This window comes from Megalops cyprinoides, chromosome 15 (genome assembly GCF_013368585.1).
Source record: "Megalops cyprinoides isolate fMegCyp1 chromosome 15, fMegCyp1.pri, whole genome shotgun sequence".
NCBI lineage: Eukaryota > Metazoa > Chordata > Actinopteri > Elopiformes > Megalopidae > Megalops > Megalops cyprinoides.
Window position 1 is genome coordinate 18634110 of NC_050597.1, and position 20318 is coordinate 18654427.

The 20318-nt window shown below is 42.8% G+C and overlaps 1 protein-coding gene across 1 annotated transcript in view; it reads left to right on the forward strand.

Moving 5' to 3' along the window:
* LOC118789995 (adhesion G protein-coupled receptor A3) overlaps nucleotides 1–20318 on the forward strand; it is a 105228-nt gene that overhangs the window by 56339 nt on the left and 28571 nt on the right. The window contains exons 13-14 of the mRNA XM_036546777.1: nucleotides 17142–17349; nucleotides 18186–18400. Coding sequence (XP_036402670.1) covers nucleotides 17142–17349; nucleotides 18186–18400 — 423 coding nt within the window. The remainder of the gene's footprint in view (nucleotides 1–17141; nucleotides 17350–18185; nucleotides 18401–20318) is intronic.

A 20318-nucleotide genomic window follows, 5' to 3' on the forward strand; every position in this document is an offset into this window, starting at 1 on the left:
TCTCTCATTCTCTCTCTCTCTCTCTCTCTCTGCACCCCCATCCTTTTTATATCTCTCCCTGTCTCCTCTCCCTTCCTTTCTTACTCTCTCTCTCTATCTCTCACTGTGTTCCTCATTTGTGGTGACCTCTAATGACTTTGACACTTAAATGTTGATCCTGATTAATGCTTTGCGTTTGGTTTGCTCCCTGCTTGTGCCTCAAAGGGAATTTAAATGGTGTGCTCTGGAAAAGGGTAAGGACATAATGATGGCTGGGATTGAGATCCCTGCACTGCAAACGGCTGATGGCTGGAAATAAAGCAACACCCCTATTATGTCTGGCACATCGCTTAACTATTCAATAAAAACCTGTTGGCTCAACAGCTCCCAATGCAATGGCCATAGAACAGACAGTGCTCAGTGCTTGTTGGGATGCATATGTGCTAAATAGATCTGATAATAAATCTTAAGCAAAGGACTTGCAATCACACAAAAACTGGAAGAAGTCCAGCGAATCTGAAGAAGGTCCCTATGACTGAAAGGCGCTTGCTGAAAACTAAAAATAGAAGAATGTTTTCTTGAATACATGTATTCTGGTTTTGTTTTGTATGCAGGTTCTTCCCTTTGGACTTATTACCTGACCACAGGCAGAAATAATTCACCCCTCGAACCTGTGCAAAGGCTTCTCAGGCCGCTCAGCATGGACAGTGCATTGTTATGGTCTGCACTGGCCTTAGCACTTGTTGGTGGGCTCTGAATGGAAGCCCTGTGACTCTCACCCTTCACTGTCAAACCAGGCTTCCCATGGATGGGGGTGACTGTGGAAAGAACACAGGTTCCAATCCCTGCTGCTTTTTTGTCCTTGAGCAAGGTGCTTAACCTGCTCCACTTTAGTAAGCCCAGCTTTATAAATGGAAACTGTGTCAAAAAAGCCTAAACGGTGTAAGTCATCCTGACTTACAACTCTAATAATAATAATAATAATAATAATAATAATAATAATATGTGTAGGTCTGAACACTGCTGTTTTTTAGAGATTGAGTTTTTCTGAGAGTATATGATCTCAGTCTTTTCCTTTTTATTCTGTATTCTGCCTTTGGGTGAATGAGTGATCTGTCTCCTTGCAGTATGTCTGTTATTCTCATTATATTTGGTCGTAATTTCCTGGAGTCATCATTCTTGCTTGATATCCTGAACAGTAAATACATATTAGTGGATTTGCATCTTTGAAAGAAATAAAGGAAGAAAGCAAATGTTGTTACTAATTACAAGAACATGGACTTGGCCAGTGGGCTTCATGAGGACATGACTCAAAGACAGTCAGGAATCAAAGGTCTTTAGGAAATTGCATGCATTTGAATAATGCCAAAATTGATTATACAATTATATTATATGCAAGTTCATGAACTCTGCTACTGTATAATAAGAGAATGAACCAGGTCCACTGTTTCATTAGGGGCCTGAAACATGACATAATGAGAGTGGTGCAGGCAGGTTACTTCCTGTTGCATGTTCTTGTCATATTGTGTGCATCTGTTCAGCTACATCATATTGAATGCACTTTTCTCCATTTTCATCATGCAGCATATTCACAGTGCATATGTATACGGTATAGTGTTAATACTGTAATACCTGCTACAGCATCTCAGGTTCTTCTGCCTGCTCTACCATTATACATAGTATATTACAGTTATGAATTATTTGCTTTGCAGTTTCCCCATTCAGTGAGGCTTGCATTGCATACTTTTTTCCATATTACTTACTTATATAGCAATGTACATTGTCTAGGTTAATTACCTGTACAGGATTACCCCTCATAGAACCTACAATTCCCTAGCTACAGCTCCCTACTCATTACGCTACACTGCTTATGCATTTATTGGCCAGTCAAATCTGGACTGATGATGAGTAACAAGCAATTTGTTGCATGATTAATAAAAGATCTTTTGAGGCTCTAAATGTAATGGTTATTTAATTCAAATAAATACATTTACAGGTTTACCTAAATGATGCACAGCACAGCTGATAAAGTATGGTTCATGCACAGTTTATTTGGACATACCCCCGGGCCCCGAGATCTTAAAAGCCTGGAGTGGAAACGTAAGATAATGTATACATTAAAATGCATGATCTTATCGTCTTAATTAACTGGAGCTTGTTGTGTTAGTAAATAATGTCGGAACATAATGGATATGAACGTGCAGTAAATGCATTCAGATCCAGAATGCAAAAGAAAAACGGGGCTTTTGATAACGAACAAAGGATCTGATTAAGGTTTTATGAGGGATAGGACTGAGAGAGAGAGAGAGATGGGGGGAACACCAGCGAGAAGCAGCAGCAGACCTCGGGCCGTCCCACCCTGTGAATTATTTACAGAAGGAGAGAACTACGTTAGCACAGCAGAGCAGCAAAAATTTCCAATTAACAAAGAAAGGTAGCTGCATTGTTAGGCGTGTCCTGCACAACGTCAGTGGACCCAGAGATAAGTGTGTGCAGAGAGGGACGTCACAGTGCACACCATCATGGCTTTCAGGTCATTGGGCGGAATCCATCCTTTTCCCATGCTGAGCGTCCACAGGTGCTGGTTCAGTGCCTTTCGCTTTGTCACACCTGTTACGATTTGTTTTTTAGATGCCGTCACAACACTATTAAAAGACACATTAACCAAACCGCTTTACTACCCATCTGTATGCGATGTGTGGGGGGAAAAAAACTCCAGAGTCATTGGTTTCCATCACTTTAAAATTGATTGAGTCAGAAATAGGGTCAGCGGTATGTGCGTTACTGTGAAGTTTAAAGTCATGTTTAACTTACGCCGACACCCCTACGCGTTGAAGCGGTTTTGCTGTTATTCTATATTAATATGAATAACACACCTGCTGAATGTGCATTTTGAGTTGCAGTTTTGAACTGACATTAAATGAGTCCAACCAGTGCTTTACCGAATGATTTGTTTTAACGTGTTTTTAATACATCCCCGCTGCCTTACTGCGTGATTCTCTGATGCAAATTAAAATACGGCGTCACTACTGCCTGCAACTCATCATCCTCAGCCCATCATCTTTTTCTCTGTTTCTTTCCTTGGGGACCTCAGTCGATCTTTTCCTTCTCTCTGTTTGTAGATTTCAACCATTCTCACCTCTGGCTCCCCCAGTGGTGGAAGAATGGAACTGTTCTCCAATGTTAGAACCTTGCAGTCACTGCTTACTTTCTCGCGTCTCCCTGAAGGCATCCGCATGTAAACAACATGTCTGCGATTCTCTCACCATCTCTGTCTTTTCTTCATATTTCCTCAGTTTAATTATTCAGCACTCTGTTATAGAAATGTATGTTTGTGTGCTTGTGCACACTGCTATCCATATGTATTCATACCCTTTATATAAAATATGACCCTTGTCTCTGCTGGAATTATTTGTGAACAGCCTTTAAGATTACATATTCATTTTTTAATGAGTATGAAAAATACCATCCAATTTTTTCTTGTTATGGCATGTTTTGTTCCTGTTTAATTCAGGGTATGCATAAATATAGAGGGTGCTGTATATAAGTGGAAGGGCTGGTACATGAGAAGGTCCAAGCCAGCAAACCTAGTCCAGTTTCATGGACTGTAACTGGAACAGCTGGAGTTGCTGCATCCTTACCATGGGAGCATCAATGCTCCATGTGGAGGCTTAAGCACCCTCCCTCATGCGGAATTCATCAGCAGCTCAAATGCCACATTAGAAGCATGATTGTAGAGAGTGGCCAAACCATCTCTCCTCCTTTACATCATATGGTGAGAAACTGAGAGAAATTAATTTTGTAACCACTTCCTCAACACATGCATATATTCTCTTCCTTCTCTGTAACCCCAAGAATCCTTAGTTCAGCTGGATTGCATCCTGCTGACTCTGGTTGTGAGTCAGAATGACATATGTGATGACAATGTAACCCCCCCCCCCCCCACCCCCACCACCACCACCACCACATCTCTCATGTCACTCTGAGACTCTAGCCTCCAAGCGTCTGACTCACTCTCCTTTTGGCATAGACAGGACCCAGACGCTGACTCCCAGAGTCTCAGGAAAGGGACACAATCCTTGAACAGCAAAGACAGAGACATCGCTCCTCCCAAACGCCCCCCCCCCCCCCCCCCCCCCAATCCCTCCAGCACATGCAAGGCTCTATCACCACAATGCTCTCGCAGATTTAGCCTTTACAAAAAAAAAGTCTGCTGATTGAGCCAGTGAGCCAGCTGGTCCCAGGAGGTTTGTCCAGCCCTGAACAATTCCTCCAGAGCCCTGCTCTCCACACACACACACACACACACACACACAATCTAAAGTGTCAGTGAGGGAGAGAGATACTGCTTCTGTGTGGTTGGCATTGGCCTGAAAGTAATGTCTCTGTAATTGGTGCCTGGGGGGATGAAATGCAGTTGATAAAATCTGCATTTATTAGCTGGTCCCAACAATGTCTGAAATACCATTTATGAGTGCAGTTGAAACCCAGCAGGTCTTGGGCAGCCCCTGAAATATCCCCAGTTTGTCACCATGATGCTCGTTGGTCTACGCCCTGCCGGCATTCTCTCCTCGTCTGTGCAAGACAAGCACGGAAGCCGCTTAAAAATAGTGAGTCAGGCAAATCAAGGGCTCAGAAGAGTTAGGGAGTGGGAAAAGATGATGGCTGCATCAGTGGACGTCACAGTCGATGAAGGTTTCCATGTAATGCCTAACAGCGCAGGGGCAGTGGGGAACAGGGGCTGCGTGCTGGGAGGAGACTCCGCATTAATGAATTCATCTATGTGCCGATAGAGATGTGAGTCCGGGCCCTTTGTTGCAGGCGGGGGGGAAAACTCTCTGGAGAAATTGATCGGCAGAGCCTGTTTACACGTCAGACTCTTTGGACCTTATCGGTCACTCAAAGGGATGGTGAGGGTCGAAGACTGGGCTGGAGGAGGGACAGGGCGTGACGGGGGTGTAGCCAGTGGGAGGGGTCACAGTTAATAGCCTAGAAGTAAGGCAGGGAGGGACTTGAGAAGGGGGAGATTTGAAGATTGGATGGGAGGTGGAATGGGGATTGGGTTACAGTGGAGGTAGGGGTGGGGTTTGGAGACACTGAAGTAGGTGGGACAGGGCGCATACACACACACACACACACACACACAGACACACACACGCACACGCAGCGGCTGGCCGGATGAAGGACAGATGTGAGAGGAATAATGCATTCCTGCTGCATCTCCTCCCCGCTGCACCACCGGCCTGGTGTCTGCGGCTGGAAGGTCATGGAGATAAGGAGAAATGGTGTTCGCTGTGGCAGATAGACAGGCTACCGCAATTACCAGCCTATCGATGAAAGGGCCTCTAAATAACTGCTGTCTGTCAGGGGACATTCGGGGACACGTCCACCCCTCCATCAGAGAAAGCATATATTTACACATCAGCCTAAAATATGACTGTCAATTTGAATTATTACCAGCCTAAAGTAGTCCCTACTGTATCTCCTTCAGTCCAAGTGGAGACTGAAGTTGAATGTGTGAATGGTGGCAGTTGAAGACTTGCTAGATTTTGGAGATCGTCAGTCTCTGAGAGTGTACATTTGCCCCCCCCCCCCACCCTCCAGCAGCCTTGTGAAAGGTACAGCTGATTTTTGCAGCACACTGCTCCTCTCTAAGACATGTACCTGTCGTCTTGCCTATGTGTCTCCGTCTGCACTCCCTCTATCCCCTCTTTCTCCTCCCTCTACCTCTCTCTCCCTCTTTCTTTCCCCTGTCTCTCTCTAAGTAGATGTGACTTGCTGTTGCAGAAATGCAGCATACGCTCTTTTGTTCTTTTTGTGATCTGCTTTGATTTCTGTCAGAAGAAATCACCTCTTCGCCTGGCACTATCACTAGCCTACGGTTGTGATGTGAGCCCTGTCCTTGTAGCCTGACCAAGTGGATAAACACAGATATGAGAGTAAATGTATACAGATGTGAGTGCACTCCCTACTGTGCCAAAAAAGAAAGGATGGCATTAAAGCATGCTACTGAATATACCATAAATATTTCCCAAATGGCTTTATAAGCTGTTTTTCGATGATAAATTCAGCTTCATAATGTGAATCAATATAAACAAGGAATATACTTGTTGGGTTTGTATAAAGTATTCCTATTACCGATTAACACATTCCTGAAGCGTCTCATTTGTTTTGCCAGCGCTGGCACGACTAGTGCATGGTGCATGTAGCATGAACTCATTTCTCATAATTCACTTATCTATTAAAATATTCTCAAGGGAAATGTTTCATCTGAATGGGCCAGGAGGAGGCGGGGTTCCAACAGGCCGACATTATATGCTAATAATGTTCTCAATAATGAGTGCAGTGGGGCTCATTTTTAGCATAATAATTAGTGAAACTCTACATCTAACTACCATATCTGAGTTTTCTAGTTTTCTAAAATGTTAAAAGTCCCTTTGAAAAGAACAGAAGCGTCTTTTTATTAGGAATTTTGATTATTAATTGGATGGTTTTCTATGTGTAATTGGTGTCCTATGAGACACGTCACAAAACAGTTTTCACCCTCAGTGATAATTTTCTGGTGAAGGTTCAGAGTCACACATAAGTCTGCGATATTTGAAAAAAATAAATTGAGGTCCATTTTACTTTTGGAAAATAGATTCAGATTAGAAAGGCGACATACACATGCACACTCATTCACATACTGAGAAACAGTATATGTTAATACACATACACACGTATAGCTGGATTCATTAGGAGAAGAATATGTCCAGGGCAGTTAGATATTTAGATGGAGAGAGATGATGGAAAGTATGTAATTTGGAAATTATGGAAACCCAGGATTCAAAAAGCATGCTTCACAGCAGAACACGTGCAAAGCTTTTGTTTTGCTCGTTATGTTCTTGTTGTTATGATAAATATTCATAATTACAACAAAAGCTTTGAGGCCATCTTTAGTACTTCATAGTTTAGTACTTAATGCGTTTTTTTCTGAGCAGAAATAATTGTTTGAGTGTGATGCACAACAAAAGGTGAATTAACAAATAAATGTTTTGCTTTTTCAGAGTGATTTTTTTTTCTCGCTTCCTGGCCCACAGCGTGCACATTAATGGCTTTTCATTTAATTAGCATTTAGCCAAGCGCTTTGGAAGAAGTTTCAGCTCCCAGATGCATCCTTCCTGCACATACAGAGCTGGGCCAAGTGGCAGCTAGTGCTGGAGAGCCACATCACTTGTCAGTGTGAAGCAGGCCATTGGTCGCAGCCCAGAATATTAGGGCCTGGACTGCTCTTAATAGTCTGGAGGCTCCTGAGAGGCCCTGCGTCTCCCACCCGTTCCTCAGGGAGACTAGCATAGATGTAAAATTCTGCGCAATGCTCAAATGTGTGTGAGTTTCAAGCAGGAATATTGTGTAGGATTCAATCCAATCTTTGTTCAAGATCAAACGTGGTTCTGTGTTTACAATAGTGTAATCCCACAGCTGCCACAGAAGCTACACTGAGGCTGCAGGGTGGCTGCTTCCTTTGTGTATGTTCTAGCTGACATTTCAGATGGAGCCTGTAAGGCATGTCAAACATAAGGCTGAATCCAATCTAGCAATTCAATATCTATGGTCAGATGAGCCGGGGTAGTGATGATTGATTGGACATTGCGAATGAAAGATTACTAATCTAAAATGTTAATGTATAATTTTGCTTCCTGATTGCTCCCTTTGTCTGAAGAGTGGAAACTCTGAAATTGTAATGAATCAGGTAGTGTTTGTTTCATTCACCCATTGAGTCGATCACGTCTCAATTCAAATGCTGTTAACATAAATTTCATTATTAATTCCGTTCTTCAGAATCTCTTGCAGGCTGAGATGCATCTCCTGGCCGTGGTTCTATTGTGACTGCACTGAACAAATGTATTTAAATAGGTGTGGGATTAAAAAAGAACTGACTGGCACAGCGTTCACTTTCTTTGCTTAGCTGGAAATCAGACAGGTGTCTTTAATGCCGCAATGGAAACCCGAGTAAACCATATGTATTTTTGATTCTTTGCTTGTGAATTTAGTCACACCAGTTGCAGGATGATTTGGTGCATGTGAAAACAGCTCCTTGGTCCTGTGCCTTTGAGCCATTACTGCCGACAGTGGGGAGATTTGGTGGGCGGGGGGGGGGGGGTCAGTTCATGTAGCCGTAGCGACAGTGATGCATCACTGGATCAATAAAGTGGATAAGGGTCAGGGCCACAGAGGTGGAGGTATAAATCGCCTTTATCAGAGTTCTCTGATAAGTGCTCTGAAGCCCAGAGCCTTGCACCGATTCATACACTCATTCAATAGTCAGAGTGCAGAAAAGCGTTTCCACTGCACAGCTAGTCCTGCTGTGGTGCTTTGAGGTTGTTAGACCTTGAGTCAAGTGAAACACTAACCCAAACCAGTTCTACGTTTATCATACTCAACGTGTGTGTGTGTCCGTGTGTGTGTGAATGTGTGTGTGTGCATGTGTGTGTGTCCGTGTGTGTGTGTCCGTGTGTGTGTGTGAGAGACTTGATTGATCTTGATTTACTGTACCTCCAGTCATTATATAAGGAATGCTGGAATACAGTATTGGCACTGGTACTTTGGGAATTTGAATTGCAACCAAAAGTGTGAAGGTTGAAGTCCCAGGTGAGATACTGTTATTTTGCCCAGGAGCAAGGCACAGCCAGATTTACTTGAGCAAATATTCAATGTGCAAAAACATAGGCTACAGTATGTTAGTTGTCTTGGATAAGTGTATCAGGGTAGAAAATGACCTGCTATTTTGCCAGGTTTATATACTGCAAGCCACTCCCCTGTGTTCATATTCAAGCCAAGTTGGCAGCACAGTGTAATGTATTTAGACTCTTTGCTACTCTGTTTGTATATCTTCCACAGTGGTGTTTATCAGTGATATAATAAAGAATATTGAATTTCCCAGACATATTATTAAAACACAGTTAAGTAGAATTCAGTTCTTTTCATTCCACAGCCACTGCCCCTGCAGTCATTTGGGCCTATTTTTAATGTCAGTACAGTAAAATGTGGTTAACATTCTGTATGCTGGCTGTCCCAAGATATTTTTATGATGAATGACTGCCTGCCCAAATTCAGGTCCATGAATATTCACAAATCTATGCTGTGATGTAATATTGCACCGTCAGCTGTGAGATGACATTTCTCACGGCTTCCTCAAAAATGCACTAGGAGCGCAATGAAATCATCAAATCACACAGCTTCATCACTAGGTTTCCATGGAGACTGTGTCCCAGCTGCATCATAGACTAGAAAGCAAATACGTTCTACCTTTCCTCCCCGGTCATTATTGTAATGTAATGTGGTCCATACATCATAAAAAGACAGTATGGCACAGAGCAGCACTCTGAGCAGGATAGTATAGCTTCCGAGTTAGTATATGTATTAAAAAAAAGCTTTTCAGAGCACAAAAGCTAAAAAGTTACTCACAAGAAGAAATGGAAGATTCTGTACAAGTCAGTTAAACAAGTTACAAGAATAGGTCTGTCAAAATAAATCCAAGTTGCATTAAACAGTCTGGCTGACATTAACTATGAACTGTGTAAGCACCATACAGTACCTGTGTCTGCCACCTGAAGGAAATGTGGTCTTTCAAAGATTGTGTGTAACGTCCAAGTGTCAAAAGCAGAAAACTATTGGTGCAGAAATGGTAAGACGTGTGATGAGGGGTGCTGGAGGATTTGTGGTGATATAGTACAACAGAAATTAAGAAAAACAGTAAGAATGTCGAAGTGTGTGGCTACATGAAGTTGTACCTGAATTCTCTGTATCAGTATAGATGGTATGATTATGCTGGTAAAGAGTAATTTGTAAGGATGCAGATCTCAGGGTAATTGTGATTGTTTTGGAATATTGTAATGTAGAGGCAACCCTTAACTTTGTGGATAGCAGACCTAGATCTAAGAGCAGATCTAAATCAGCTGTAGAGGAAATGCAGTCATGCACTGATGCCTCATCAGAGCCAAGGGCTCTTGAGCTACACATGGAGAGTCTTTTTGAGCATGCATTGTAACCTGGGACACAGGATATTTGACATTGTGTGAATTGTGTAAGCTCAAAAGCTGTTCTACAGAGGTCTTAACTTAACAATTCACAGACATCTTCTGTAACAAAAATTTCTTTTGTCAGCCTGTATGTTTTAAGGTGATGAATTGAGCACTCTTGAGTGTTATGCTGTATTGGGGGCACCTCGAACTATGAAGCCCAAGATCACTGATATCTGATTCATATAATGTGTGGCCCAAGTGATACCCTTGGATAGAGTGAATGGGAGGAGCTATCCACATGATTTAAAAATCAAGTAAACCTGTGCAGTATGGAAGAATGCAAAAGTTTAGACAAAACAGGAGTGATTTAGGCAACATTGTTAGGAGGGTATCTGCTAGTCAAGTAATGTTAAATATTCCCTTTTCAAGGGTCTCAGCAGTGAAATGGTGCCCATTTTCCTTGACCCTTTTAGAGGTGTCTGTGCCTCACGGAGAGCTATCATGTCTTAGTGAGTAATTGGCTGATTGACCATATATGAGTCAGCAAAGTGCCACATTTTCATGTCACCCGGCTGGTCAATTTCGCCACCAAAGCTGTCACCTCAGCAGATTGCAGGCGGCAAATCAGGGCAAAGCTATTACTAACGCCTCTGTGGTAGTGGAGGAAGTGATAGAGCTCCACCCACAAGCGATGATGGCAGATCTTTTACAGGCTGTGATAATCCCCATTACTCCAAGCCTCCATCCTCATTAAAGCATCCCACAAATAGTGGCTAGACAGCTACCTTCCAGGGATTATTGCCTTACATCTTCCTTGCACTGCGTTCAGCTTGCTGTGGAAATAAAGGCAACACAGACTGAATCATATCAGCAAATTTATTGTCAAAACCTTTCTGACCTGCAAACAGTCCTTATCATGTTCAATTAACTATCCTTTACTAAACAGTCACTGTGTTTGTTCCAGCTTCTGGCTTAGGTGAACAGAGACAGCCCACTGTACACAAATCACTAGGCAAAACTATGGGTCACTTACCGGGACAAACTGACCCACACTTAATCTTGTGGCAGTCTAGGGTGGGAACTTAGCCTGTTTTGTTATGGTCTGACTGCAGCATTTGGTCAACAAAACTATAATTTATGAGATTTGCCGATACATAAAGCAGTGTTCCTTTTGAAACTTCAGCTCATACTTGTACGCAGCATCCAGCATCCTGCTGCCAGTGTCCCATAGTGAGTTCTTCTCATGTGTTAGGTCTCCTGACACCTTTAATGGGTGGGGCTATTGTATATCTGACCAATGAGTCCCTCATTTGAGCCAATCAGTATATTTAGTTTTTTTGTCTCTGCAGAAAGCTGTGTTTTGGCTGGTTAAAAGGAATTGAGGTTCATGGGGCCAAGTCAAAGCATCCCTGTATTGTGAAGTAGTCAGAGCAATGTGTGTTTGTAGCAGGTTACAGGTTTGAATCCCAGCTGGGGCACTGCCATTGCACACATGAAAAGGCACTTAGCTTGAATCACATCAGAAAAACAAATAGCTGTGTAAATGAACAATAAGTATAAATGCCTATAAGTCGTCCTGCTAAGGGAAGCAAATAAAAAATTTGAGTTGCAATCTTGGAAACATGAGCAGCCAATACATTTTGCATATTTTTGTGTTCAGATGAAATGTCCTGTTGTATTGTAACCAACAAGTACAATGTGTTTCCCAGAGAACAGTTATTGCCTCTGACAGCTAGTTCTAAAGATGCGCGAGCTGCCTCTGACAAATATTTAATGGCCCCCAATTACATCCGGCAGCTGAGATGCATTTCGTGTCTGAAACAATGCAGTCACTCACTTCAGTGACAGAAAGGCTGTTTCATAAATAGACCTTCGAATAACAACAGATGGGCTTTATTCTGTGTTATCTTATTTTCCTCCTCCTGAACTCAAAATTGAAAATTTGAAGGTTAAAGCCAATGGCAGAGAAATGGAGTAAAGGGACGTTGCAGAACATATTGAATAGGAAAGGCCCGTTCTGATTGAATCCCTTTGAGCAGTTAAAATAGAGATGCTCTCTGTGGCGTAATCCAACTTTATGGATTTCTTTTACAGGGAGGTTTAAAGCAATTTAGTGTCACCAACTTTATCAGCGTGATAGTCACAGTTCACATGGAATTATGTGACCTCCATCAATTGAGTCTCGGAGCCCCGCGGTTCACTCAAAATGGAAACAGTGAGAGAGCCACTGTGGGCTTTGCTGAGGGAACACTGGACGCACAGGGCTGTCTCACCGCCTCGGCTATGTATAGAGTCCTCACGTCTTCCCTGTCACTCTTGTAAAAATCTGTCATATGACACACACCTTTGAATTACCTGCGCCAAAAATGAGGTGGTAAGTTCACAAAAAGCCACAGTGACAGACAGGTGGCGATGTATTATATTATGTATGTAGCTGTATATGTGTATAGTTCCTTTCGAAAAGGATCCCAAAGCACTTACAGCTACATATTTTTTGTGGAGGTGGGAGGGAAGGGGGGATTTGTTTAGCGAGTTTAACTCTGAGGTTATGAAATGTCCGGATTGGGCATTACTGTATTAGTATCACACTCACTGTTTCTTGAAGATACTTGCAGTATAGACAGAAATGTCAGATTGTATAGTGGTCACCCTCAAGGGTTGGAGGGGCTGTATTCCTCCTCAGATCCACTTCAGTTAATTGCAGTATTTGGACCACCTTTTACTGCCCCAGTGTCCTCAGAAGCTTGTGGATAGAGCATAAATAAATTGTGCTTTGAGGCACACTCGGCTTTTGACACCTAACAGTTGGGGTTAAGATCAGTGTTGGGTAGGATGACCCCCCGGATCAGCTGTTGAAAGCAGAAAGGTCCAGGACTGGTGGTAAGACATCAGTTAAACCAGCAATACAGAAGACAGCCCCCGTGCATTTTGCTATAAAATGGAGAAGAAAAAAATCTCATTGGTACACAGTACATTGGTCTTCTTTCTGGTGCACCCCAATGCCATCAGCCGAGCCAAATGCTGACAAATACAAAATCAGTGAAATGGCATTCAGTGCTTAAGATGCAGAGCCCTCCTTGAGTTCTCTCTGCGCTTGAGTGAGCCTCCAGCTCCTGCGGCTGTAATTCAGATATGAAGAACATTAACTTCGGTTTCATAACCTGTTTAATGTTCATTTTGGCCAGCGGAACACTGGCTTGCTGCAGGGAAGTCCTGTCAGCACGTGGCCCTCCGTGAGGACTTCCCTGCCATTTATATTTGCCATATAAGGATAACGGCACTGTCAGTGAAGCCGTACGACGCTGTGGTCATCGGTGCTGTGTGGAGATACAGCAGTGTGATATGCTACAGGACAGGATTGACAGGCGCTTTCGGAGAGACAATATGAAGTAATTGGGTGGAATCATTACAGTTATAAACAAGCAGGGGACCATTCTGAGCATTTCCTTTTACAAGGCCAAGCATGGCTGTCCGGTTTACCTTCACTCAATATTTATCTTTGCCTTGTGACCTTCTTGCCCCCTCGGATTATTGCCCTGGTCACATTCATGACCGTATTGGTTTTTCAGTTTCCTTAATGTTTCTGATCAGCACTAATCTCTCTTCTGAACTTCTTCACCCCATAACTTAGGATAATTATTTTGAATGTTCTATTTTGCTTACACGGAGTAAAACATTTAGTATACGTAATACCACCTGGCATTGCAGGCATTGGGGCTGAAGTCCATATTTCTTTTGGAGATCTTGCTTGGTAGAATTTACTTAGCCTTACTTTCCCTTCGGCAGCAGTACGGTGATTTGAAGCTAATGGAATAGGGTTGGGAGGTCTTTTGTGGTGTGTCAGACGGAGAAAGGAGAAAGTTGAGTCACTGTGTGAGGACTGATGTCTGTGCTCTTAGTGCAGTTTGTGAAATCTGCACCGGAACACTCAGACCCAAACTGTCTAAGGGAAGCAGCTGGTTGGCATGGCAACCATGTTGCCTGTTTTAATGCCACTTGGTGAGTGCTGCTAACACAACAGCAACGCTTTTTTAAAAAAAAAAAAAAACAAGAGCTTTATGAAAGAGGAAGTTGTAATGGGGTTGCTGATGTCAAAATGGAGCAAGGCAGATAATGATCAACTAAATAGCACACACAGCCATTCCAGAAATAAACTTTAGCATACATGCAGGGGCGGACACATATGACTGCATGGCCAAAATAATACCAATGGACCGGAATTTTCTCTGTGCTAGCTGCAGGGGTTGGGAGCTCCGTGTTGAAGGAGTGTTTGCATCGTAGAGGCCCTCCCAATGAATGCTGTTAGGAAGCGCTCAGCTCTCGCTTGAGATGGGTTTCCCCATTACGCTCATCAGTCATTCCAGTGAGTCACTGCTTTACAAATATTAATAACAGATGGCATAATGCAGTGTGATTTGCATGTCTTGCGTATTGTCCATCCAGACAGCTGGGTATCTACTGAATGAAATCAGGTTAACTACCCTGGTCAAGGGTACAGTGGGACTTAACCCTGCAACCATCTGGTTACAAGGTTAGATGCTTACCCACTATACTGCCACCTTGAAGAAGCTGTGTGTTGTTTGATTCTGCAGGTGATGCTGGGAGGTGGGGTATGTGTCTGCCCTGCTGTGTGTTCATGACAGCAGTATCCAGCAGACTCGGGTGGAGAAGGGCATCATAGCAGGGGGGCAGAGGCAGGGGTGGGGGAACATTAATTGAGACCGACACTTGGCCATCCCTCTTCCCTCTTTAGAAAAGGAACCTGCTATCTGAAGTGATACAAGGCGACGAGATGATTGGTGTTACTAAGGTTACGGCATATCACTCTCTGTGGAGTGGGGATGTAGAGAGTTAATCATTGTGGCAGCAACATCAATTCAAAGCAGCTCATGAAATGGTTCATAGGGGAATGTTTAAGGTGAGTAGGACCCCTGGGTTGACCTATTTAATAGTACATCTCCGTGGACTATTTTTGGACTGTCAATCAATTTCAAGGTCCAGCACAGCATGCACTGTGTGATAGTGAAAGTACCCTTGTGTAAAGTAATGCAAAAAAAACAAAGCCACAAACTGTTAAAAAACTAAATGCAGACAGTCATGCTCTTTACATACAAATGGAAAACATGCCATCAAGACAGTATCATGTTAGTGGGAGGACACAGCTTGGCTGAGACAGGGAATAATGTTGTTTTCTCACTTTACATGCCTGCAGCATACAGTGGCCCTTGGTGATGCAGGAATGCTTTTACAGTGTTTCTCCATCGCTGACACCACGTAGGCAAGTGCCAGTGGCACAGCTGGGCATCGGCAGATCCATTTTCCTGAGGCGACCAAAACAGCAGGCAGCCTGAAAAATAAAAAGAAGCAAAGTGCGTAGTGCGGTCTCACTTTTGGGCATTTTTAAATTTTGACTGTTTTTTAAGGCAACCAGGAAAAAAAAGATCATCCAGCTCTGTCTAAACCACAGACCTTTACCCAAGGTCTCGTAGATCCTAGATAGTGATTCATTATAGGGAAGTATTATTGCAACACGCTTTAGCCTTTAGCACATGTGTTTCTGCTGACTGTCATTTAACAAAACAGGTTCTATCGCAGAGACCTTGACCATAAAGTCACAGATCAATCTGCCAGGTAAAGTGAGGCTATGAACAGCATTTGACTGGAGGAGGGAGATGTAGCGTGAAGTTTAGGCCATGAAATATACTGCAACATAAATTCAAGGTACAGTTAAGGGTCCATGCCATTGAGTTACGGATCTGTACCTTTGAGTGAGCTGAAAATCAATACCCTTTCAAGTGTAAGTCAATGCAGCAACTAATAAGATACAAACTGTGGCCGTAGAGAAGCAGGTTTATACACAGGCTGGTTGTAAAAATGGACAGGGTTAAGCAAGCTGCTTTATGTCAAGCTCTGTAAGGAGCATCATTGTTGCAGTCATTGTGCTTAAGCAAAGCAATGTTCTGTAGAACTGCTTTCTGCTGGGTGTTTGAGTGGTGCTGTTCAACATGACTACTTCTGTTGTGATATCAGACTCCATTCACATAGATCATCTTTTCCTCTTTTTTGAGATATGTGCTAGTTGTCATTAAAGTTTGCTTTGGTGGAAAAATTGAAAAATAATTGAAAGAGTCTTAAACGGGTGGGGGGAGGAGTATTGGAGGTTAAATTGTGGCTACTGGGAGGAAAGAAAAAGTCTGAGTCCATGTTGTCATTACATACATTCATTTCATAGTAGTGTCACATACGCTCAGTGGTACTGTACTTGTTAAAATCAATACAAGTACTCATATACTATTATAAATTATGTCTCATACTTTACAAGAATATACCAGAATTCTCAGTCACCTTGATGTCTTCTGTTCTCTCTCATCTATAATCATTTCTTTCCATTTCGTTTGTATTTAAAAAATTTAAATGTGGACATACATAATAACCTTAACTATTTTTGTTGCACTACCTGTACATTTGATCAATTTCCATGATACAACGACATTTTGATGAAAGTTCAGTTAAATCAGCATATATGAGCAGGGGTCTGATCTGCTGACTGCTTTTGGACCCCTTAAAAATTATCTTAGACATGCTTGACGATTATGTGCTTTTTTTCCTTCGGGACTTTCCTTTTAGTCATTCTTAAAACACTCATGTCCCTTCTTTGAAAATGTGGTCAGTTAACAGTGGGATGCCAAATTTGATATATACTAAACATCAGAGCTCATAGTTTTGCTTTTGTGTATGCGTGTGTGTGTGTGTGTGTGTGTGTGTGTGTGTGAGAGAGAGAGAGAGAGAGAGAGAGAGAGAGAGAGAGAGAGAGAGAGAGAGAGAGAGAGAGAGACTGACTGCTCTACACGAAAGATAAAACCTGGTCGGTTGTCTCTTTAAATCAGAGCTGCAGTGTTGATGTGCCCTCGAGCAGAGATGGTAAGAACCATTTCCACCTCTGCGGCAGGGAGCTTGACCAAATACGCGCGTGAGAGCGCCGCAGACGCACCGAATTAAACCGACTCCCACGGTTACTGGTGTAATTTGGTAGCTCCCTGTCTGTAGCGAAAGGGAGGCAACTTATCAGTCTTGTTTTACAGGAGTTTCAAAAATGATCGCAGTTCTGGCGAATGGCTTCTTTTAATTAATATTTTCCCCTTTTTATTTCGTCTGCAGAACGCAGTGGCTGTCGCTTCTATCCAATTACCGCTGGCTGGTTCTCCTAGCTCCCCTGCGTTGCAATCTGTTGATAACTCCACTTGCAAGCTGCAGTTTATTGTCTTTCGAAATGGGAAACTCTTTCCTTGCACAGGGAATTCGTCAAATCTCGCAGATGATGGGAAACGTAGGAGTGTTTCGACACCAGTTGCTTTCACCAAATTAGGTAAGAGGAAAATATTGCCTTTCATTTGCCCCAGTCCCTTGTGCCTGTACAATGACGAGTTGTCTGGTTATCTGCAGTTGTCAGATGCTGACTGATGGTATAGACGCACATATTGTATGCTTGTAGAATTTGAATACCTACAGAATCAATATGGATCCTTGGGCCGTTTGAAACCACCTTTTGCTGCACTGGTGTGTGCACTGACGTGTTTAATATAATTGTAAACTACACTTTTCATGAACAGAGCTGTGAAAGATATAAAAGAATACAGAATACAGGACATATTCGTTTTATCATGTGTAAATAGTTACCCTTTTCGCACACCCTAAACAAAATTGTCAAAATTATATGGATGTTATATTTTCCTACGGATGGATTGGTGCGCTATAGTATCAATTGTGATCATTCTTAGAGATGTTGATTGTAAATGAGGTTCTTTCAACGTCCTACAGTGTAGCGTACGTCATTGTGCGGCTCATCTGTTAAGTGTGGTAGCCAAGGGTACGTTTAATCTGCAACATTGTGTATAGATAGGTGGCATTGAAACTAGCACGCTCCAGTGTTGTCCTTTGTAAGGCGAATTGCAAGTAACTGCAAATCCAGAAAGGTTCGCACCCTTTTCGAATGAAATAAATGGAGTTAGTGCCACTCACGCACACGCACACGCACAGACCAGCAGCACTTTATTGTTCTCGATTATTCATCACTCGATAGTTCGCTGCTTTACACAGAACAACTGTTTATTTATTTATTTATTTTTAAGAGCCGTGCGTCCAGCATATAGCACTTAAGTCTCTTCCACTTCGTCTCCCTGATTCAGTTCGTTGCTTTTGCAGATGGGTGCAGCTCGGGGAGCGGGAGTCTTTCTCAGCCCGTTACCGTTGCCCTCCGGCACTTCGCACTGGGTGTAGACCCAACTGCAGCCTATTGGGATTTTGACCTTCTAGATGGACACGGGGGCTGGAGGGCAGAGGGGTGCCACATAACGGGCTCTTCGGGCAATACCACTACTATTCATTGTGCGCACCACAATAACTTTGCAGTTCTAATGGTGAGTAAAGATCTGGTTGAGGTTTTGTGTGTGTGTGTGTGTGTGTGTGTGTGTGTTGGGTGTGGGGCTCAAGTCATATGTTACTGTCAAATTTCACAAGTTTACTAGAATGCTAATTTCAGACCCTGTTTTGTTTCCTTTCGGTTGTAATTTCAAAGACAATATATGGCGTGGTGTACAGGGCTGGTTCGTATGGCTTACAAAATTTAGTGCTTTTCACCTTATTCATGTCAAGGCACCTGTCTGATGGTGATTGTTTCTCGCTTGTGCCCTCGTGTGTTTTGTGCTTAAACCATTGCTGTTTAATCAAAACGTTATCAATGAGAGTGGCCGCCTTGTCAGTGGCTGCCCGCGAGCGCATGTGGTGTACTAATTAGTTGCAAGCTTACCGCAATGTGCGATTGTAAACACAGCAGTTTCTCATGCCGTTTTGTTCTATTTGCGCTGTTTTTTTTCCCCGGGACGTCACGTTTCTTAGCGCACACCTGCATTCTTGCTCTGTGTTTTGCTGGCGATGTACTCTGTCAAAATTCATTCCATGACGATAATAGTAATAGCGCGATGGCATCATGTCTCCGTCGCTCTGTCGTGGCACTGCGCTCAGTCTGATAATGTGTGTGCAGAAATCCGCCGGATGTTTACTGAACAGAGAAGAATGCAGTGCTGGGAGTTCTGTTCTTGGCACTGAATTCGACTTATGAAATATTATAATTATTCATGCGTTCACATGCACATTATGACTGCGATGAATATTAAAATATGCTTACATGAGTCATATAAACACCGCTCCGAGACGTGTGGAATATCCCTCTATCAAACGGAATATTGAGTGATGTAAACACTTTTTTAGGAATATCACTTCTGTAAACTTATGTCTGCCCATGTTCAGCGTTTTCCAAGGAATCTTGGCATTATGGACACTACCTGCCATCTTGCAGATTATGCTTCGAAAGCTATGGTAGTAAGAACAAAGTATGTATGCCCTACATGTTAGTTAATTTAGAGGTGCGTAAGCATCCAGGTATAATGGATATTTATTCATACATATCTACTTTTTATTTTACCAGTATTTGGTCATCCACTACTCCTTGGATCACATAACAGGGCCGTCCTTTCCGATTTTCCTGTGTCCATCAGTGGGAGGCAATACAGGGATGCGGGTGCCTTCCATGCAATCAATGATCTGATGAATGTAGTGGGTCTCAATACTCCCAGCAATTTCGCATGGTGCTTCAACATTCGGGACTTTAACCGGCTGATCATTGAGCCGACCATGTCTCACAGAACATGTACACAGATTTCATGTTACACATGTGGCGCCAGACTGTTTCGCGATCACATGATACTCGGCAAATCTTGCCAATTTGTACAGGACAACACGTATGGCAAGTGGCACAGACGCGCGCGCTGTGACATCATAAGGTTTTATCATCCTTCAGCATAATTTGTTGAATGTGGTTTGTGAAATACCGAAGTTTTGATTTCTACACCGCATCCTTAAATTCTGTCCTTACAACCCTCTCCCACCGTCCTGACTGCGCACTTTAATGCAACGAGCCAACGAGTGTTCCAGTGTTACATTAATGACAAACTGCAGAATATCCATATTGTAGGTCCTCACGTTGTTGTCTGCCATTGTTGGTTATATTGATCAGTAGGATTGTTCGCAACAAGCTGTTTTGCAAAAGTGCCAAGAAAACAATACTAGATAATGCGAAAACGAGCATCTTCTGAGACCTTCTCCTAAATAATATAATTACGGGAAAATGCACGCCTGTCCTTTACAGAGTTCATTCGTGATAGTCTGATTACCACGTATACAGGAATATTAGCGACGATCGCATTTTATGGCGCATGTAAACAGCTTATTCTGAATGTGACCGTAAGCAGGACAAGGATCATTATCAGGAATGCTGTG